The sequence below is a fragment of the Populus euphratica genome, unplaced genomic scaffold (assembly GCF_000495115.2).
Source record: "Populus euphratica unplaced genomic scaffold, PopEup_1.0 scaffold4.1, whole genome shotgun sequence".
Classification (NCBI taxonomy): Eukaryota; Viridiplantae; Streptophyta; class Magnoliopsida; order Malpighiales; family Salicaceae; genus Populus; species Populus euphratica.
Genome location: NW_011499859.1, coordinates 2,039,103 through 2,062,508, shown reverse-complemented (window position 1 = coordinate 2,062,508; position 23,406 = coordinate 2,039,103). Strand labels below are relative to the sequence as shown.

Genomic DNA, 23,406 nt, shown 5'->3' with positions numbered 1-23,406 from the left:
TTTTTAAAAAAAATATTATCATTACATGAGCATATATTTTTTTAAGTCTAAAAAAACTTAGTCAGTAAGTGGTATAACGTGAATCACCGATCTAGTCTACAGTACTATTAATCTTCTTTTGCTTGTGGACATTATAAATGGAGATAGAAACGAAGATGGGATATAGCATCCACATCTTCAATCTGCAACATGATGCAGGGAATAGATACATGAATATTTTCTTTACCTTTTGCTTTTAATGGGGAGGAAAACAAGGATTTTAAAGGAATTACATTTTTTTTCCCGGACAAAACACCATTTAACCTTAAATCAAATAATGAAAAAGTTGTCTAGACAAAAAGAAAAGAAAGAGCGAAGCCACAAAGTCCTCGGTAGAATATGATGTCTTCATACGTGCCTTGCTTACACGAAGAAGAATCCCTACACATAGAAGGGTCCACGGAACAACTTGATCTATATATGGCTAAAAGAAAGAAAGAAAAAAAGTTCATTTCTCCTAAAGAAATGGTCATGGGTTAGTCTTCAAGCTGGCTCTCCACCGTCCTTGATTTGCATAATTTTACTTGGCCAACATAGGGGTTAGGGCTCCCAAAGTAACATGGCTAGAGAAACATAAAGCACCGAGGCATGCAGAATTGGACAGCTGGGCGTCGCAGAATTACTGATCAGAGATGAGCTAGCGTAATCCTCTTTTTGAACAACTTGCCTGAGTATATGGTCATTAATTACTATACTTGGCAGATATAGCTGCACACTGGAGAATAATTAATTATAATGGGTTTTACAGCTAATTGGTGACAGGAAACAACCAATGCAAGTATCTACTGTCTGTGATGTCTCCCTTAGTGTCTCGAAAAACAACGTGACTTCTAGACATGCTCTTGGCTCTGCAGAGTTAACTTAGCTGTAATTGGCCGCACTTACTGTACACCCACGTTTTGTTTGTGGCAGGAATTGTGGAATATTTTGGAGAAAGGACCTCTTTTTGCGATAAAATTAAACAGCAATGATTAATAAAGTGACAATCATTTTGTTAATCTCTCTATCTCCCCCCCTGTGTTCTTTCTTTAGTTCCCTCTCTCTACTCATGCTGAGACACCATCCGTACCATAGTGGCATTTTGTGCTCTTATTAATTTCGGCCATTATTTTGGCTACAATTCCCTACCTCGGTTGTCAGTGTACAGCTTGCTTGCTTGTTCAGGATGTTCTTCTCTTCTGGGATTTAGATGTAAAAGAAGGAATTTCACAATTTCGAAATGTTTATGTTGTATCGCATGGTCAGGAATATTACCCTAAGTTCCGAAGTTCACGCTTTTTTGTGGTGGTTAAGTCCCAAGGCCACCATCCCGTTCTCGAGAATATTACCCTTGATCAGACCGATGCCTGGTTTTTGTTGGTTAGACTGCAGACCATCGAGCTATTTTGTTGCCGTAACCTTGCCGCTAATCTCTTGCTCCAGGTACGGTCTCCCAAGTTAAATCTATTACAAGAGCAATGTTTTGGGTTGGGACCCCTGAAGACAAAAGGCCGAAGTGATCGATGGCAGATTTCAAGACTAAAACGACATCGGCCTGGACATAAGTCAGAATTGTGGGCCATCTTGTCATGTGGGGTGTCTGTTGTTGTTTTTGTACCTAACCCCTCCCCCTCTACCCACAAGTGCATGTAAATCTCGGAGTTATTACAGTAGAATTTTTTTTAAAAAAGTAGTATTGTAACCTTGTTTAAAAAAATAACCTATGAGTCATGTGTGCTTCTAACATCACACATCTCCTTTTCAGCTTTAAAAAACATATGGTAGAGGTAATTTTATTAAAATACTATACTTATCACAACTAAAATAACTTCTTCAAATAAATTTTAAATCTCTACTATTTTTTTAAATAAATCTTTCATTGTACTATTTAAAAATAATTACTGTGTTATTTTAAAAAAAAATACTTATAATTATGGTTATATTCTAACTCATATGATGGGAGTATGTTGGAGCTTCACTTCATGTTAATTTAGGAACACTGTACAAACAACATTATATGAAATTAAAAAAAAAGTACAAACAACATTATATGAAATTAAAAAAGAATTATTTAAATTTAATTTTTTTTATGTTTTTAGACTATTTTAATATGTTGATATTAAAAATAATTTTTTAAATAAAAAATATTATTTTAATATATTTCTAAAAAAACACTTTAAAAAAAATCATAACCATACATTCAAACACCTTCTAATAGAGATAATTATGGAGAATATTTATTTTATTATGAACAATAAATACACCTTCTAATAGAGATAATTATGGAGAATATTTATTTTATTATGAACAATAAATACACCTTCTAATAGAGATAATTATGGAGAATATTTATTTTATTATGAACAATAAATACACCTTCTAATAGAGATAATTATGGAGAATATTTATTTTATTATGAACAATAAATATGTGATAACTTGCAAAATAATAAATTCAAGTGGTGTCGTATTTGTAACGTAGAAGACGAAGAATTCAGGTGGACAGTAGGTTTATGTATAAACATCACCGAGCATGTCATGTTTGTTAACAAAAAAGAAAAAAGAAAAAAGAGGTAGCCGTCTCGGGGGAAAAGCAAAGGGCTCGATGGGCTTGCCAGTATTATTGGACTCTGGTCCTCTGGGCTTATTTTGGGCTTACTTTATTCTTATTATTGGACTCTTGTCTTCGGTTTTGCCTTTCTCCTCCCAGTTTTCTTGCCTCCTGCTGATCGATTATGCATTTTTTTTACCTGACCGATTTGGGCTTTATTTTTTTTTATATCTTTTATTTCTTGGTTACTGTTTGGGGCTTTCTTCTTTTCTTTTCTTTTCTTTTTTCTTTGATTTTCTTTGTTACTGTTTGGAAGTATCGTCCAAATAGAGGCCTGTGAGAATTCAGATTTAAAAAAAAAAAATTATCTTTTTATATTATTTTAATATGCTAGAGCTAAAAATAAAAAAATTATTTTAATATATTTCCAAATTTCTCCTACGTGTCTCTGATCTTCTGCAACAGTATGTTCATGATGTTATTGCTATGTGAAATCAGAGGTCCAGGAAAGTAAGGCCCAATCATCCAGTATACATCTTGACATTCAAAAAGGCGAAAACACTTTTATGCGGTGAGCGTGGATCGAACACGCGACCTTCAGATCTTCAGTCTGACGCTCTCCCAACTGAGCTATCCCCGCGGATGTAATTAATCCTTCTATTATAATATATAGCTTTTTCAAAAAAGACAGGAACTTCGATATTCTGTCTTGGATTTGGTTATGGCACACCATCTGGGAGGATTTTAAGATGAAGGGAAGGGAATGCAAATTTGACGTCGCAACTCTTTCGTGCAGGGAAGGAAAAGAAAATGAGGGTTTCTCTTTAAATCTCCTAAATCCTACAACAAAAAACGAATTAATTTGAGTTGATCTTGAAAATCAAAGCTTCGAGATCAAAACACAAATGAGGAAAGGCAGAAGCGTTCTTCTTTTATTACTATTACAAATACCAAAGAAAAAACTTTACTATGGATGGCACTTTGATTTTTTTTTTTTTATCTTATTCTTGAACTTTATTTATTTGCTATTTTATCCTCGCAGTCAATGTTAGTATCACTTTATGTGATAATATTTGTTTTTATTTCCATCCTATGATGTATGCAAGGTATATATGAGTATTTTGTTTGTAAGTTAAACATCAATTTTATAATAAAAAATAATTAATTTGTTAATGGGAAGAATTAAAAAAAAAAGAACCAGATTTTTTTAAAAATATAGAGATTTCAATTTTTATTAATCCAGAGGCATGGAAAACTTGGTTTGGTCCTTGAAGTTTTAAATATTTATATTATTTGCTATTTTATAATTTTATATTTAGATTCTAAATTTTATTTTATTTGTATTCCAATCATGAGATTGAAAAAACAGAGAAAAAAAGTTGAAAAAAAGAATGAGAGAGAAAACATTTAATCAATCACATTTTAAACCTAAAAAATATTAATTTTAATGACAATAAATTTATTTCAGGGAATAGATTTTAATGGAGATATTTTCTCCCTTCCAATATAAATCAGAGTTTGTTAATTTTTTTAATTTGGTTTGATTTTTTATTTTAAAAGTAGCTAGATGGTTGTTCTTTTTTACTCTGACGAATGGGTTTATTGAGTTTTTTAGGTTTATAGGATATTCTTAAGATATTTTTAAGTAAAAATATATTGAGAATAGATTTTTAAATATTTTTAAATAAAAAAACTTAAAACTTTATTTTTCTATAATTAGAAATGACCAGAAAAATGAACTGGGAATGATACATCATTCATTTATGCAAGTAAGCGACTTGCCATCCAAGATATTTTAAAAATATTTGGGTGGATGAATTGTTACTCACCCTTCAGCTTGTTGTTCTTGGTTTTGCTAGGTATACAGGCTTGATTTTCTAGACGCGGCAACACTTGTTTTTTTCTGTGTGTGTATTTTGAGTCATGGCCTTCTTCTTTTAATTATGTTTTTTCATTTTCTTCAAATAAAGTTATGAAGATAATATTTACAATATTGTTTAGCTGTGCCATTATTTTTAAATAAGATTATAATACCTCGCATTATTGTTCGAAATGACATGAACACTCTCTTCATATTTTCTCTCTATATTCAAATATGTAGGTTAATAAACAAATATTCAAAAAATTAAGGATGAAGGTATAGCTTTGTTAACAAAGTTCGTTGCAAATTCAAGCAATATTCAACATTTTTTTTCCTCCAGACCATTCACCATTCTTCCACTTCCCAGGTCAAGTGGCATCCCAGGAATACCTTTCTTTTTCCTTTTATTTTCATATGCTTTGCTTGCCCCTAAACCCAGCTTGTGGTTTAAAAAAAAAAAAAAAAACCATGTAAAAATTTAAAACTTTTAAGAGGCGTTCTCCAACTTTATATATATTGGTGGACTTCTGGCTTGGATTTAAAATTAGACGCCTATGGTTAGGCCTGTCTAGTTGTGTGATGATTTAAAAAGGAAAGAAAATAATCTATCAAACTAATTTAGAATAGATAAGAGATACTTTAAAACTAGGTTGATAGCAATAGAAGATAAACATGACAAAAATTATAAAATAAAATTATTATCCATTTAAATATTAAAAGATAAAATTAAAAAATAGATCAATCAAGAAAAAAATTTTAAAACAAAATACTTAGAAAAAAATAACAATTAAATTTGATATAGAAAACAAAACAAAACAAAACAATAAGGAATGGAATTAAAAAATAAAATAAATCAAGAAAATAATAATAATTAAAATATTGAGGATCAAATTAAATAGAATTAAATAACAAGTAATGAAATTGAAAAAAAAAATCAGTTTTAAAACTAAAATAAATAATAATAAAAAATATAAAAATTAAAATTAATATAAATATAATATAAATTTCAAATACAAGAGAATTGAAGAAAATGTTTTTTGTGATAATACGCACTTTAACATTGTTATCAATTTTTGTGTGTAATTCCGCGTAATATCCTTTTGACTTTATAATTAAAGTACTCTCGTCTTAATTTAGAATTATTTAAGGCCCTACTTGCATGGTATCATTATTACTATGTGCATAACTAAATACATAAATTGTCAATAATAATAATAGATTTGGAATAATTATAAATCCTATCCCTCTAGATTGTTTGCTACTGTATTATATATAAAACCTTCAAATACATAACATACATATAAAAAAAAAATTATTTCTTGAGATTGATGCATCAAACAATATACAAGTATATTTTTAAAATTAAAACAGTAGTAGAAGTAAATTTAGTTTTTGATTAAAGTGTAAATTCTAGTGGTAAATGAACGAAAAGAAACTTCGATAAATATCACACACGGATGCTATCCAGGTATGCTGCAGCCATGGTCAAAACTCCAAAAGGTGGAAAACATTTACATGAGGAATTCGTCTGCATAGGACATAGTGATGTTTCCACATCAGATTTTCTTAATTTCATACATGGGCATCGCAGTGTTCCTTTGCCTTGTCAAAAAAGTTGGGCCACAGGCCTAAGTACTGTCTCAAAATTAAGAAAAAGAGAGAGAGAGACGCCTGGACATCAAGCTGTCCAGGCTAGCTACAGACGACGAGGACTGCAGCTTCATGCCCCAAGATTTCAGTTAGTCATTGGTCCAAACAGGCTGGAGAGCTTCTGGCAGAAACGAAACCTGCCAGGCTACCAGCCAAAAAGCAAACAGAACTTAAGAAAACTCAAGGAGAGGCAACATGCTTGCCACGCTGTTGCTCATTATAGTGACGGGGATAAAGCAATGAAAGTAGTATTCCATCAGAAACATCCACAGCAAGAATAAATGCAGCCCTCGTCGCCAGTTGAAGATTATGGGAGCCTGGGATATTGGAACCAGTGCTCGGCATTTGAGATTATTTTAAAATCCAATGATGATGATTGTGTTTTCATGTTGAAACCAAAAGGTAAAAGAGGAACTTCATTATTTCTTCTTCTTCCTCGCACATTTAAAAGCAACGAAAGTGGCATTCCATCAAAAACATTCGCAGCAAGAATAAATGCCTGCAGACCAATTTTTACCAAAACCGTGTAAATATTCATAATCTGCAAGAACAAGTAGACCAGTGTGATTGTGCAACCGTTTGTAAAAGAGACTGAAATTCTTGATGACGAATTCGATCATCATGGTTGATGATTGCGGTCTAATATTGTCCATCATTTTCCTTCAAAAGGACGCAACGGCACTTTCCGTTGTCGGACTCGACCGAGATTTGGAAAGTGGGTCACGAACCATAACTGTAATTGGCCCACTTAAGACAATGTGTCCTCTGTTTCCACAATAAGATATTTTGGATGAACTTTTCCAAGCCATGTGTCCTTCAGATTTCGGCCGAGTCCATGAGAAGAAATTCACGGGCCACCTAGTCCTAGACCACGAGTCATGCCTTGCCATCCCTAGGCTGGGTATAGAAAACGAGGAGAACGAGAAGCAAAAGACCCTTTTGCCTCCCCCTCATTCTGTGTTTAAAGTGTCTGTTTCTTCTTTTTCTTCATCTATTCCACCTCAATCGCCAAGTCTAAGTTGTCATTTTATTTTTTCAACAAAGGGTAATCACCTAGCCAAGCCAATCTTTGGCCTGTACCATCCATGATCTGTATTATCGCAACACCTTTACAGCTTTACCATAGTTTCTACAAGAGTGATAGAGATGTGTGGTAAGATATTGGCTTGCATCAAATAGATTCACAAGATTATGGACTTGCTCATCGTTATGGGAGTCGTATGACAAACAACTTTAGAGTCACGAGCATGCCTTTCCATTAAAGGTTTGATTAATGTTATAAACTATTATGTGTTTTTAAATGAAAAATGATCAAAAATATTATTTTTTTTGTCCAAAAAGTTACTTTCCAATCAAATCTACAAATGGATGATGAATAGCTTGCCTTCGCTGTTTTTTTTAGATGAACACACACAGGCTTGACCTTACAGTGCAATGGCCTTCTGTGTTATTGGTTAGGAATGCTGACCTGTTTAGACCTAGACTTTTGGTCTCTTTTTATAAAGATTTTAAGATATGTTTTTTTTAAATTAATTAAAAATAATGAAAACATACTATTTATTTTTTTAACTTTAATTAAAATTAATTAGAATAAAGTAATTTTATTTTTACTCGTTTTTTTTCAAATAAGATTATAACATTTATTTTATAGAATTAGCAAACACTCTTTTTGTACAATTCTCTATATTTTTTTATTTTTCTTGTAAATATTTATTTTTATTATTATATTATTAAATAAAAATATATTTTAAAGAGGTCTCCTTGACAACGCTCTCGTATATTATTTTTATATTTTTCTAAATATAATAATATCTAATTATGTTTAAAAATATATAAGTTTAATAATAATATATATTAAGGATAAATTACAAAAATAATTATTTTATCTTGTATATTATTATCAATTATAATTTTATTTACATCTTTTATTATGTTATGTTTCTTTATCTTTATTATTTTTGTTTTTTTATAACAAAATAGTAATCAAATACTACTACTTTAATATTCATGTTTTTTTTATTCCTCCAGTCAATTATTAGGAGGTGTTAATGTTTTTCTTTAAATTAATTTTTTAATATTTTTTATCATGTTAATGTATTAATATTAAAATATTTTTTTTAAATAAAATTTATTACTGTATTCCAGACACCCTTTAGATGACAATGGCCGATTGCCCCAGCTTCTTATCTCCATTCGCGGACCTTTAAAGAATCATCCATCGGCGCATGAGATACCTAGTAAAGACGAGTAACATGGACCCCTGATCTCCTTGACGGCGTGTTTGTTTCAGCAGTCTACTAGTTTTTTAACAAGCTTTTCAAATTGTTTTTCTTATTAAAAAATAAATAAATTTATGTTTTTTATTTTTTAATAATTTTTACATTACAATTCCATTACTATGTTTACATCATAATTATTCAACTTAAATCCTGTTTATTTCTTAAAAAATAAATTTTTTTAAAATAATTTTTTTTTATGATATTTGATAATATAATAAAAAATAAATTAAAAAATACTTTCTAGTATTTGGTTATGTGATTAACTTTATAAATTATTTTAAATAAAATAAGGATAAAATTTGATAAATAAAATTTTTAATTAAAAATAATAAAAGAAGAACAAATAATAATCATTATAAAAATGAGGATAAAAATTAATATAAAAATCAAATTTTAAGGAATGAAATTTTAAAAAAATCATAATATATATATATATATATTAATTAAAAGTTTGATTATCAAATTTGATACGATTAGCAAGTAATATGATATTCTAAATTTTTTAAAATTTTTAAAAAGTATTTTCCGTTTAAAATAAAAAAATATTTTTCTGAAAATCAAATTAAATTTTTCTTTAATTAAAAGGTTTTTCTGATATTTTTCTAAAAATCAAATTAAATTTTTCTTTAACTAAAAGGTTTTTTTATTGATCAACAAATACAAAAAAAATTAAAAAAATAATTTTTAAAATATCATTGTCCAACAAAATCTTTAATTAAAAAACATTTTTATATAAAAACATTTACAAACACACAATTATCAATCATGGTCACACAATACAAATAGTTAAATAATAAATACCAATTCTCTATGATTAACTGGTCCAACATGAAATCCCAAATCCAATAATCAAAATAAAAATAATCATAGCAGGCATAATCCCATAATTTCAAGCAGTGAACCCACTAGAGACAACACTGCAAGCACATAAGCAGCAGTGGGCATCAGCAATAAAGAATGAAACAAGAACGGAGACTGTCGGCGACTGCATGGGGCCTCTCTCATCTTATTGCATGTAGACTGAATCAGCAATTCCGAAGTTCCACTCACCTGGCGGACTCACCGCGTAAAAATCACAGGAGACCCGTTCCATTCACCGCCCCGCAGGGTAAATCTTATTAGTTCTTGTAGATTTGGAGATGTTTCACTTTGATCTGTCTGGTTTATCAGTCCCGAGGGCAAACTCAGTGATTTCTCAAAAAGCTGCAATCCAGGACCTTTGGCTGATGAATAGCTAGCAGGAGCCAGGGGCTAGCCCACCTTTAGAATTACTTTTGTTTATCTCCATATTTTTGAGCTTTGAAGAAATTTCTCGGAATACTTCTCCCTCCATATTTAAGAGCACGGAGGGAGAAGATGAAAGAAAGACGAGAAAAATGCAAGAAAATGAAATCATCGATAAGTTTTTTTAAGGCCATTTAACAACCAAGAAACAAAGTAGAGTCACTTGATTTTTTGTGAGCATTTATCTGTATAGTATCATTTCATTGTCTGGCTTTCTTCTTTAATTTAAACATTTTTATTCCTGTGGGATTTAGATTGGGATATTTTAAAAACCGTGGTGTCAAAATGAAAGATTTCTTAATAAAGGGGCTAAAGAAGAGTTTACAAAAAGAAAAGGGGTGAAAATGAGGGAAATTTATATCCAACTTGGAGTGTTCAAACAAAACATAAACAGAAGGGATTTAGCTGTTGTGTTTTTTATTTTTTTAGTTTTAAATTATTTTTTAAAATTTATTTTAATGTGTTAATATTAAAAATAAATTTTAAAGAATAGAAAAAAATATTATTTTAAAATATTTCTGAATCAAAACACTTAAAAAAAATAATCTCTAACATATTTAAAATAAAAATAAAAAGCAGAGTCTCATCTGTGTGTGAACGTGAGGGTGTCATTTCACATATAATATTACAAAGAGAATAAGTTCCTTTCTTGTTCGCAATTTCGCATTCATTCTCACTCCTCGCTGTTTCTGTCTCGCATCCTTCTCCCTTTTTATTTTTTTAATTCAACATCTTATTGATCAGAGACCCACGATAAAAAAAAAAAAAAACAGCCCCCATTCCCTCTCCCATTTGCCGATGCCATCAACTAAAAGACAACAAGCATACACGCTTAACTCTCATGGCCACCACCACCACCACCACAACTACTTCAACAGCCAAAGCTCAACTTATTAAAGTCCAAGCTCAGCCCATCAAGCCCAAACGCCGTAGATTCCGTGAAACCACCATTTCCTCCTCTGCGTCCACCACCACATTAAATAACTCTGAATCCGCCAGCTACTTGACCCAAACCCAAAAACATGACCCACCAACAATAGCCTCTCCAGATAACTTTTGGTTCTGTCCAGCTTCTAAACCTCTCCGAACTCCGCCTCCACCATCACCTCCTCCACAGAAAACCCGTTTCCCCATTAACCATAGTCCACAACCTGACCCGGTTACAACCTCACCTTCAGAATTCAAGATCCTGTTGTCTCCAGGAAGTCAGTCACCAGTGATGGAATTTACAACAACAACACTACTAACAAATGGCCACCACCAAACTGCTTCTCCAAATGAACACTCATCTTTCCCTTCTAGTTTTACTAAGTTTAACTCTGCACTCACTGCCGGTTTGTTGAACCCTATGTCACCTCCACCACCTGATCATAAACCCCGGTCAAGCCCGACCCTTTTTGAAATGATGGCTAGTGAACCCGAAATTCAACCCAGAAACACAACCCAGATACCCATTATCGGCAATAATGGAAATATCAATGTCAAAAACACACAGAGCAGTCAAATGTCGGTTCAAGATAGACAAGCTTTAATCTTGCAACGTATAACTAACATTCTGGGAAACAGGAGTCCTGGTAATCAGTTTAATGATTCGAGTTCTAGTGATGTGAACTTGACATTGAGTTCTAAAGATGGTATTAGTGTTTCAATGAATGTGCATAGGCAGATCTTGGTGGGTCATAGTCGGTTTTTTGCAGTGAAGTTGTCGGATAAGTGGGCTAATAAGCAACAAAGGATGTATGCTCCTTATGTTGTGGAGATTGCTGATTGTGATGATGTTGAGGTTTATATTGAGACTCTGAGGTTGATGTATTGTAAGGATCTGAGAAGGAAGCTTATGAAAGAGGATGTATCTAGAGTTCTTGGTATTTTAAAGGTAAAGTCTTTGTTTTTTAATTTTTGTTGTTGTTAGACAGCAGAGACAGAGAGTAAATTGGCTTTTTTTTAACATAAGTTGATATGTTTAGTCGAGAAGAAACTATGGAAATAGATAGGTACAGTTAAAAACTTTATTTGTGTTTTTGGTAGTTGAGGAAATGCAGGCTGTTCTTGTTTTCTGAAAGTTTTGATCTTTATTGTTGACTGAATTTTTTCATGAGGTGCTAAATCTGTTTATTGTGTTTTTTTTTCCTTTTCTTTTTTGCAGGTTTCTGCAGCAATTGGGTTTGATGCTGGGGTTTTATCTTGCTTGGAGTACTTAGAGGCTGCTCCATGGGCTGAGGATGAAGAAGAGAAGGTGGCTTCACTTCTATCGGAGCTTCGCCTTGAAGGGGTTGGAGTGAGTGAAGTTTTGAAGAGGGTTTCTGTTGAAGTCACCAATGGAACTCAAGATGGTGGCGACAATGAAGAAGTGCTTCTCAAGCTTTTACATGTAGTTCTGGAAGGGAAAGATGAGAAAGCGAGGCGTGAGATGAAAGGATTATTGTCAAAGATGCTTCGTGAGAATTCTTCTCAGAATGACCTTCGGAAAGAGTCATTGTACCTGGCATGTAATGGGTGTTTGCAATTGCTTCAAGACCATTTTCTCCGGGTAGCTTCAGGGGTTTTGAATGATGTTGGACAAATTGCGCGGCAAGCAGATAACTTGCATTGGATTTTGGATATTTTGATTGATAGACAGATCGCTGAAGATTTTTTGAAAACATGGGCCTCTCAATCTGAATTGTCTGCTGTACATTCTAAAATTCCAACTATTCACAGGTATGAGGTTAGTAGAGTTACAGCTAGGTTGTTTGTTGGGATCGGAAAGGGGCAGCTGTTGGCTTCCAAAGAAGCAAGGTCTTTGCTTCTACAGACGTGGTTAGTGCCATTTTATGATGATTTTGGTTGGATGAGGAGGGCAACAAAAGGCCTTGATCGACATTTGATTGAAGATGGTCTTAGCAACACAATTTTAACTCTGCCACTGGCTTGGCAACAGGATATTTTGCTTGCTTGGTTTGATCGATTTCTGAATTCTGGTGAAGATTGTCCTAATATACAAAGGGGATTTGAAGTTTGGTGGAGGAGGGCATTTTGGAGACGTGGTGGTGAGCAGGAAAGGACACGGCCAATAAGAATTACAACGGCAACCATTGAGAACTCATAACAAGTTAGAGCTTCCATGATGCAGGATATGATGGTGAAGAGGTGACGGTTTCATACAGGTCAGTTGTGATCAGTTTGGTCCTGACTGCAAATCAACGATTCTCATTCTTCTTCCTTTCTAAACCAGGGCCAACAAATCATGTTGGAGTGAAAATTGCATAGAGGTGAATGGCGTGTTCTGAGTCCTGAAATAGCTAGGTTTAGTCTGGAAGAAGATTGAAAGAATTTGGATGCTACTTCCACAATTTATTGGGATTAAAAAATAATAGAGATTGCTTCTTTTGTTCAACTTGATACTTAATTCAGTAGTTGTCTCTCTTTATTACTCTTACATTGCTTTTTATCTTGTTAGGTTAGGTGTGTCCTAATCATCATATATAAAATTGTTCTTTAAATTATGATCATCACTTGAGTGTATTGCTTCTCTGTTTGAAGGGGACAATCTGTTTTCTATTTCTAGACCAGGATCGCTGCTGGTTTTTTGTCTGAATCCTTTTGGATTGGTTGGTCTTTCACAATGTAGCTTACTCATGGTATAATATGAATATCTGAGAAATGCAACGGGCTCTCACAGTGTCAATACTTGAGAATGCATGTGCGGGTTAATGCTGGTATGTTCTTTTGAAACATCATGCATGATGAAACTCGGTTCTTATTTCTTAGTAAATGGCCTTGTTGGCAGAACCGAACTTCCTCGAACTCTGTCATATGTCAGGAAGGAAGCAATAAATAAAGGCTCAGGTATCCTTTTCAAATTTCCTTCTTCTACAAAACATTTTAAAATTCTCCTTCACCTGTTGAAGAACATTTTCTTCTCCTTGGTTAATATAATCATGGTTGCTGTATTTATTGGCAATAGCCAAATTCTTTGCAATCTCTGTTCTCACGTTGAAATATTGTTCAATCCTTTTCTTTTGGGCAACGTTTGCCTGTATAAATACGTTGCCTGTAAAAGCCTCGGATATATGATTCGTTGTTTTGTGGTTGAGAATCTTGAAACAAAGTTTCGGCTTCCATTTGCAACCTATTGTCTCGTTTTTACATGTAATGTACCCAAGATCAGAGCCGCAAGTTCAAGGGTGACTGGTGATGAAAGCTTCATTGGAATTTGGAAACCTAGTTTCAAGGACTTGCAATTGAATGGCCAAACAGTAACTTAAGGTGGGCTGTTGGTGGAATTTGAATCAGTGTAGAGAATGCTTTTCTTATCAAATCACTAAAGTGTACTGATAAATATTTCATCAGTACTCTCCGTGCAGTAAGTACTAACTAGCACGGTGGCTGTGTTGAATCCTTTTTGCCGTGGGCTACATATCCAATCACAAACTATATAATGAACTGTTCATCAAACTGTCACCTTTAGGTTTTTTTTTTTATTCTTTTATGTTTTTGGGGGGACCAAAATCTCATAGCAATGGCACCTTTTCTCCTTTTATATGAATGAAAGAATTCATTAGTAAGAAAAAAAGCGTTAAATTAAAGAGCTCACGTTGCTTACAAATTAGTACTAAAAAGGAAAGAATCAAAGAAAAACTCAAATTCTGCTAAAAGACTGATGAAACAATCAACCAACCCCAGCAAGCAACGGTGCTGGTGAAATTTAACCATATTAGAATTGTGAAGAACTTCACGCAGTAACTTGGAGTCTGGACAACAGAAACAATTTGGTTGACCAAAGCCCGCAGGAAGGCCACCTTATCACATTGTTCAAATTTAAGCATCAAAGAATTTATTGGATGACAACGAGCTGAATATGGGTTTTTCATTTCTATATTCCCAAGACAGCTCAACAGGGGATGTAGCTCAGATGGTAGAGCGCTCGCTTAGCATGCGAGAGGTACGGGGATCGATACCCCGCATCTCCATTTTCTCTTGGCCACGATTCAGCTGTATTTTATTTTATCGTGCTAGTGTTTGAGGTTATGCCCGTAGAATGAGACGCCAGAAGAGACATAAACAAGCCATTACTCTGATTTTGCTACACCTACATTTCACAGTAATTGACAGCAATTCAACCATCGATTGGATCATTCTCAGAGATGTTAATTAGAGAAATGTATCTAGACAGTTGCGCCTCCTTTTTCCTGTGGCAGACTCTGTTTATTGTCTTCCTTCACACATAATTGTATGTTTCAACAAGTGTTACAGTCTGGTAGCGAGTTCAATTATTCTTCTTCATGACAGACTTGACAAGGAGGAACCCTAGTAATCACGCCCCAGAAAAGAGGGCCAAATAGTAAGAACTCGCCCCGGAGCTAGTCTTACAAGGCGCAGCCCTAAACGCCGCTGATCAATGCTTTCTGACTCCAGTCTGCTTGACAAGGTTCAACCTCTTCTACATCTGCGTAACTAGTTGAGGAAACCGTACATCTTTCTTTGATTCATCATTGGCGGTCGTCATGTTTAAAATGGGTGAAGAAAGAATTCATCATAGGAAAATCATAGTTCAATTCACCTGGTCTTGCAAATTTTTGCCTTGATCAGAAACCATAAGGAAAAATTAAAACCTCGATATGATCGTTTATCAGCATTGTGTTTGGAACCTTGAAGTGTACTAAAATATGAGATTAGTTTTATAATTACCATTCTTGATCCTTAAGCATTTCATCTGTCAACCCAAACTCCTTTAGCTCTTCTTCAGTGTGATGCATCAATAAGCTGTACCTATAAAATATAGAATTGTGTGCAAAATACTTCGTCAAGTGTCCCCCCCATACTCAATTCTGCACATCAGAAATGCAGAAGACAACAAGAATTACCTTCCACCAAAGCCTCTCTCCATGACGACCATTCCTCCATTCCCAAAGTTATGGAGTTTCTCATATTGCTCAACAGTCCATTTATACCACCTCATTAGAAACACACGAAGTGTGAGACCATGAGAAACTATCACTAAGTTCATGTTTGGACTTTGTTCACCGGGAGGCTGAAAGCGTCCTATATCAATGTCTGCTCTGAGTGTTTCTCTGAATCCTGTTTCATTAACACTGCATAGCATCAAAATGCTTTATTTTTCTCTTCGCGACTGAGAAAGGCTAAGATATTAGACAAACCTGTGATTCTATCATAAACATCAGCTGCCGATTCTCCATTGGGAAATCGGAAAAAGAATCGACCATAGAGCATTCGAATAGCCTTTTCAGCTCTCATCCTCTCTCTATCCTGAAAATTGCCTTTCAAGAAAAACATAAACAGGATTTATTTAGGCAGATTGTATTGGCATTCAATAAATATCTGTTTTACACATAAACTGGCAGGCTTGAATTGTTTTTTCCACTTTGCATGTACTCTCTTTTCTGCTTCCAATCATTGGCCTAATACAGTGTCTGAAGGAACTTACCGAAATCTTGCTCGCGCAGACGAGGCTCTTCTCTCATACCGGCAATTCTTGAGCGCTCAAATGCTCTGGCCAAATTCTGTAATGTTTCACGAGTCCTTTTATATGGTGACACATAGAAGTAAACCTTCCAATCATCGGCCTCATCTTTCTCAATCATCTCCCTGATTCTCTTACCACATTCTTCAGCCTGAGCCTTTCCTTTCGCAGTGAGGGCGATCTTCGGATCAGCGATCCTTGTATAGACACTCTCATCAACATTTCCTTGGCTTTGTCCATGCCGAACCAGTATTATACGGCGAGGCCTGGGAGGACGATTATTTGACGGTTGTTTTTGTAGACTCTTTTCAGGAAAACTGGCCTTTCCATTTGCAGAAAGTTCAATGCTCTCATTTTGGGTTTTACAGCATTGGATGAAACTTGATTTAATCAGTTTTCGCGGCGGAAGTAGCAGTGATGAAGCTGGGGAGGTTGTGAGGGAATGTATGGCCATTGCTTGAGAAGCAACAAAACATATGATAAAGAAAATGAAATAAAATTAGGTGAAACATGTCTAATTGAAGCATGTTTCCTGCGAAATCTTGACCTGTATACTGTTCTACGAGCATGCTACTGCTACATGGCTATCCTGAAACATGTCAAATTTCATTTCTGTTTGCAGAGAGGACCACAAAAACGAACGGTTCACAATGAAATGTGGTGGCCCAAGCACCTTGTATTTGTGGGCTATATTTTCTCTTGTGACACCATTGTTTTCACGTCGCGCCATCATTTCTTGTGCCCTTAGTGCGTTTTCTGTTTTTTTCCGATGGCTATGCGTTTCGGTTTTAATAAAAACGGACCCTTTTTCTTTTTGTTATTTTGTGAATATATTCATGATAAACACAAACAAAAGAGGGAGGAGACAAAGTGAATTGAATCATTGAAATTAAAATGTGTTCAATAATATGGTTAGGATGTGAACAAATTACAAGCTTTTTTTTTAGATTAACGGGGTGTTCGGGCCAGCTTGCGCGTACCACGACTAATCCCACAGGCCCTGAAGTTAACGACCATGTAAGCCTCCAGTGGCCATCATATGAGCAACCAAGGACTCGAACCTGAGACCATAGAGGGAGCAAACCTCTTAGTCCCAAGTTTTTACCACTTGACCACCACTTAGATGGTTAACTACAAGCTTTTTCTGCAAATACCTGCAAGCGCCCTTGTTGTTGTTTGCCAAAAAAAAATTTTTTGTTAAATTATTTTTGTATTATTTTATTGTGATGATGTTAAAAATAAATTTTTAAAATTTAAAAACATTGATATTTTTAAATTATTTTAATGTATTAATATTAAATATAAATTTTAAAAAATAAAAAATATTATTTTAATATATTTTTAAGTGAAAAATAACAATTACCATGATATAAAATATTACTTTAGAAGGCATTTGATAATACAACCAAAACATTTTTTGCTCAGAATTTATTTTTTACTTAAAATTTATTTTTTAATGTATTAAAATTAAAAATAAATTTTCCAAAAATATTATTTTAACATATATTTTTTAAAAAATAAACTTTATTACACTCTCATACTAATCATAACAATGTGCGTGTAGCGGGTCAAATGCGTTTCACTTGTGTGATGGCTATTCCATTAATTGTGTGGTGAAGGTGTTGTCTTTCGTGTCCGCTACGTTGTCCACTTGTTTTTATCTTTATTATTATTTACTAATAATAAGAGCACTTGCCCGCCGGACACGCCAAATTTTGTTTTACATAACAAAAATAAATCTGTAAACATTTTCTTCAACCATAAATAATAAAAAATTTGATTGTGTGCAAAATAGTTGTTTTACATGTTTAATAAAATAAGTTAAGAATTATATATATATATAAAAAAATAAAAAAATAACACTAATTTTATATTAAATTAATAAGTTAAGATAAAAATACATGTTAAAATATATAAGTGAGATGCTCTTCAAAATCTTTTTTATTTAATAATATAATAATAAAATTATTTCTTATAAGAAAAGTATCAATTTCAACTCCATTGAAAAAAATAATTTTCTACATAATTCTTGCTTTTCTTATCAATATAGTTTTTCATTAAAAAAATCATATTTTTATATTGATTCTTTATCATGATAAGACTCAAAAGCAATTATAATAATTAAAAAAAATAGATGATTTGAGATAAGGATAATTTTTTTTCCTTCAATTAAAACTCCATTATCTCATTAATTTCCTCTATTTTCTTTGCCATGATTTTTAATAAAAGTTTGTGTGAATGAAAATAAAGGATTTAAGAAAAAATAATAATTAACCCATTTGAAATAAGTAGAGAAAATACATCCCGCCAATCTAAACCTCACTCACATATTAACACATATCTTGATTGTTTTGGAAAAAAAACATATTTTTTAATTGCAAGTAATGTTTTCTGAACAAAATCTATGATGATATTAAAAGTAAACCAAAACAAAAAGAAATATTCAAACAAAATCTAAGTATTCTTATGTGATTGAAAATATAAACATGATAAAATAATATTAAAAATTAAAAAAAAACATAAATTGAATATCTATAAACTTACCATTTTATCTCATAGGTGCACAATAATTGAAAAACAAATTACTAACATCCTCGTAAAAACCTAAAAAGTTATTAGATAACCATGAAAAAATTGAAAACTAATCTCAATATTAAGTCAAGTGTTTTTTTAGTGCATTTAAATTTAAATCCAAAAAAAAAATGCAACAAAATCAATCTCAAACACCTAATTCAATAGAAAAATGATAAAAAACACGAGGGCCTTTTAAGGCCAGGCTCAGGCAAAAACATAACATGTTATTCATTTTTATTAAAAAAAAAATACGACACGAGATCTAAAAAATTATGGTTTGATTTTTCAAAATTCATTTTCAAGTTTTTTTTTCATTTAAAAACATCTAAATCATAAATTAATATTATATAACTATGGTTTCAATTCATGTATAAATATTTAAAAAAAATTACAATGGGCTTCTTATATTTTGATTTTATTTTTATTTTTTATTGTTGAGAAATTAAACTTTATATTTTTTTATTAACATAAAAATATTTAAAAAAATAAATAAATTAATCTTCATATATAATATAACAAACACACAAACAACATATTATTTTTAGTCTCTTTCTACTTCTTAATTTTTTCACTTCTCTCTCTCTCATCATCTTTTCAAAAGACAATAGATTTTTCAATTAAAAGAAAAAAATTCATACAAATTATAAAAGTTATAGGTATTCTTTTCCACATAAAGAGAAAAACAAACTCTCAAGCATGTGTTGAACTATTTGGTATTGTAATTGAAACTGTATTTTATTCCAATCATAATTTATAATCATTTGATAAATATTTAAAATAAAAATTTTAAAAATAAATCTCACTAAAAATTAAGTTTACACCAACAATTTTGTGAAGCAGAAAATTACTGCTTTTCAATTCACTTTTACCCTCTACTATCAAGGAAAAGACAAGCCCACCCTGTTGTTTGCTTCATTCCTTCTCAGCTTAAATAAGAGTATTTTTTTAGAATGATCATCATTTGGATACTATAAAGTGGATTTACATGATACTATTTACGTGAACAATAATACTATTGAAATTAATTCATAGGTTATTGTCCGTGTGAATAATAACTTCACTATTCATATGAACAGTATTTATTGAACAACATCTAACCCAAAAAATTTAATTTTTTAAAATTATATTTTATTTGAAAAAACTAGTATTTAATATTACTTAATAACAATATATAAATTAGAAGGAGATCGTATAATTAAGTAGTATTTGTAGAATTTAATTACAATTTTAATTTTATTTTTGATGATATTTTACTTAATTTTGTTGCGCGCTCAAAAAACCATGAAAACTGTAGTCTTTGTTAGATTAATTTCATATGTGATGAAATTATAGATAAGTTAATGAAACAATTAAAAATATTTGATATGAAATATTATTTATTTAATGATGTAATAGTGGTAGTTAAATTTATAATATTTAAATTAAAATCATTAATATATATATATTAGTTATTTTATAACTTCAATTTGAAAAGCATGTTTAACCAAATATATTGAACTACTTTTTATTCAATCTTAATTTCAATCATAGTTCTAATTAAATATATATAAATATCAAACAAATCTCAATTAAAAATACTTTTTATAAAAATACTTTTTTTAAAATCATAGTTATAAAAGTTACCATAATATCAAATATATCAGAAAATACGATTAAAATCATGTTCCCTCAAGTTTTTTTTTTAATTTTAGTTAAAAATTATTTTTTAATACTTTCAAATCATTTTAATATGTTAATCTTAAAAATAATTTTTTAAAAATAAAAAAATATTTTTTAATATATTTTTAAATAAAAAATACTTTAAATTATAACCAATACCATAATTTTAAACAGACTCCTTATTAAAAAAAGTAATGCAGTTCAAGGTCAAACTTAAAGAAAAATCCTGTTGCACCTGAAGCTAAGTAAAAACTAAGTGAATTTAAATAAATATACTAATTAAAAAAATAAGACTTCTATTCTCAATAATATCATATATCTAGTGTCACAATACTAACTAAGTTTAAGATTTGAAATATAGAAACTTAATTGAAAAATAAATCACTGAGAAACTAAATTATTGTCAAATACGAGGATAAAAGGACTCGATTAAGGACTTTTTTGTAAGAAAAATAATATGCGTGTGTGTGTATCAAAATAGAATCTTTAAGAAATCTTAGGAACCAGGATGTATATCAGCGAAAACAATAATATAGACGGGACAGCATCAGTGACCCATTGTTCGTCCTTCGCCAATCTCTTCTCAGAATTTGGGCCAACATCAATGTCTCTGTCATAAGGCTTAACAATATTTGGGCCATTAGTTCTCATCAGTTGTTAAGAATACCAGTCCAGCTACAACAATTTGGGCTTTAAGCATGTTTTTCGAATCCTGCTTGAGGTTGGGCATGAGAAACGCCCAAAATATCCAATCCGATATACTTATATTGATTTGTAAGCTTCGAATAAGCTCATTCATAATTCTGAATGAATCCAAATGGCCCTTATGCTATATTATGTTTCGTAGATTTTGGGATTATTTTCGAGGTACACGCTATCAAGTAATTATGAACTTGAATTTAACTATTAAATATTGGGTATGCGACCAAAATCCCACATTGGTTAGAAATGGGAAGGATCAAGGGTATATAAGGATGAACAAATATCTCCATTGGTATAAGGCCTTTTGGGTATAACCCAAGAGCAAATCCATGAGGGCTTAGGTTCAAAGTGGACAATATCATACCAATGTAGAGATAAATGGTGTCCGTAATCTTTACAAGTGGTATCAGAGTCATGCCCTAGAGTTAGCCATGATGGATGGATCCTCGGAATGCTGAACAAAAGGTGGTGAGCCCTAATTAAATCACGATGTGATCCATGGATCAGCTCTATTGGATAGGCGGTGTGCTCCGGATGCTTCATGGACGTGTCCTGATCTCAACACGGTGAAGAGGAGTTGACCTAGAAAGAGCAAAAACTCTCAAGTCAAGTAGTGCTCTCCGGATGCTTCATGGACGTGTCCTAACCCCAACACGATGAAGTAGAGGATGAAAAATCCTGGTTGGCAGAGAGTGGATGGATAAATGATCGTTTAAGGAGAGGCTCAGTGGTCCTTTATTCGAGGGAAAGATTGTTGGGTATGCGACCAAAGTCTCACATTGGTTAGAAATGGGAAGGATCAAGGGTATATAAGGATGAACAAATATCTCCATTGATATGAGGCCTTTTTGGTATAACCCAAGAGCAAATCCATGAAGGCTTAGGCTCAAAGTGGACAATATCATACCAATGTGGAGATAAGTGGTGTCCGTAATCTTTACACCAAAAAGATTAATGTTCCTGAAAATTTCATATTATTCCATCAAATTTCATAAAGCAAATTAATTAAAATGGTGATTGATGAACTTGATCTCTTTAAGAGATGCTCATCAAATTTACTCTTCATAAAGGGAGTCTCCATAAGGATTTGCCTTGTCTTTCTTTGTCCACGTATATAGTTGCTTGGCAATAACCAGTGCAAGGATGGTTAATGCTATGTCCTAGAGTGTAAGCCCTCGTGTATATTCATATAAAACATAGAGAGAAGCCGGCCCGTTTTATAAGATTTTTTAGGGTTCAATTCAGCACTAACTAACCATCTTATTTCTTGATTTGATTAGCCATAAAAGGTGGTCGTTGACAAAGGTTGCCGATTATTTGGAGGAAAGAGCGTGAAAAAGGAAAGAAAATAGTGATTTGATTTTAACGGTTGATTTTAATTTACTATTATATTTTAATTAGAATTAATATTTATTGATAATAAAGTGTTGATTCAGTAGTTAAAATATTGTTGTATTTTTATAAAAATAAAAATACAAGTTCAATTTTCAAAAAATATATACTTATTAAAAGGGATAATCACAAATCCTGAATAAAATTAATTTTATATTTTAAAAAGATACGAAGATAAGAAAAAGAGAAGGTAATTTGAAGAGAAATTTATATATAAACGATCCCCCTAGCGGTTTCTCATATTGTTTCTCCCAATATCATATAATATTTCGAGACTGTCTTTTAGCTTGGCAAGGATGGGATTGTGATTTTCTTCCAACCTTCTTCAGTCTTAAACCCTCTTGTCCTGTAATGGGTTTTTTCCAAGTAGATTGATCAAAACAAAATAGAGAAAAATGGCGGAAGTTTAATGGGAGAATATCTTCACGTAGGGACCAGCTAATTAAACTCCAACCTCAAAGTGGGGATACAGAACGCATTTGTTTGTGGTATAATTATTTCATATCCTATAGACACTATATTTACATCAAGATATTAAGGTGGAGTTTGGAATTACAATTTATAGAGGTTTGAAAAAGTATTTTTTACCTAGAAATATATTAAAATAATATATATATTTTAAATGTTTAAAATTTATTTTTAACACCATTATACCTAAATAAAAATATTAAAAAAATTAATATAAAACAAAAAAAATCAATTTTTTTTAAAAACAAAGCACTAATACAAAAAAAAAAAAAACAATGGTTGACTTAAAATCTGTTTGGAAGTGTGGTTGTTGTTGTTTTTCAAATAACTTTTCGTGTCAAAATACATATTAATGATTTTTTTTATTTTTTAAAAATTATTTTTGATATCAGTATATCAAAATGATTTAAAAACACTAAAAATATATTAATTTAAAATTAATAAAAAAAATTAATTTTTTTTTAAATATTTTTAACATGTAGAAATAAACAGGAACTATACATACC

The 23,406-nt window shown here is 31.8% G+C and overlaps 2 protein-coding genes and 2 non-coding genes across 4 annotated transcripts; 2 read left to right on the top strand and 2 right to left on the bottom strand.

The window, feature by feature from the left end:
* Positions 1-3,135: 3,135 nt before the first annotated feature.
* Positions 3,136-3,208, bottom strand: TRNAF-GAA (transfer RNA phenylalanine (anticodon GAA)). Its single transcript has one exon. It is a non-coding gene; the product is annotated as a tRNA-Phe (tRNA).
* Positions 3,209-10,329: 7,121 nt separating this feature from the next.
* On the top strand, positions 10,330-13,133 carry LOC105124345 (BTB/POZ domain-containing protein At1g63850-like). Its single transcript, XM_011024331.1, has 2 exons — positions 10,330-11,518; positions 11,789-13,133. Exons 1-2 carry the CDS (start codon positions 10,484-10,486, stop codon positions 12,728-12,730), a joined length of 1,977 nt encoding a protein of 658 aa, XP_011022633.1. The 5' UTR covers positions 10,330-10,483; the 3' UTR covers positions 12,731-13,133.
* A 1,388-nt stretch (positions 13,134-14,521) lies between these two features.
* Positions 14,522-14,594, top strand: TRNAA-AGC (transfer RNA alanine (anticodon AGC)). Its single transcript has one exon. It is a non-coding gene; the product is annotated as a tRNA-Ala (tRNA).
* An 82-nt stretch (positions 14,595-14,676) lies between these two features.
* On the bottom strand, positions 14,677-16,723 carry LOC105124348 (phosphoglycerate mutase-like protein AT74H). The gene is made up of 5 exons (XM_011024332.1): positions 16,070-16,723; positions 15,783-15,902; positions 15,489-15,702; positions 15,313-15,393; positions 14,677-15,204 (listed from the first exon to the last, which is right to left on the bottom strand). The coding sequence occupies exons 1-5, from the start codon at positions 16,557-16,559 to the stop codon at positions 15,114-15,116; spliced, it is 996 nt and encodes a 331-aa protein (XP_011022634.1). The 5' UTR covers positions 16,560-16,723; the 3' UTR covers positions 14,677-15,113.
* Positions 16,724-23,406: the final 6,683 nt, after the last annotated feature.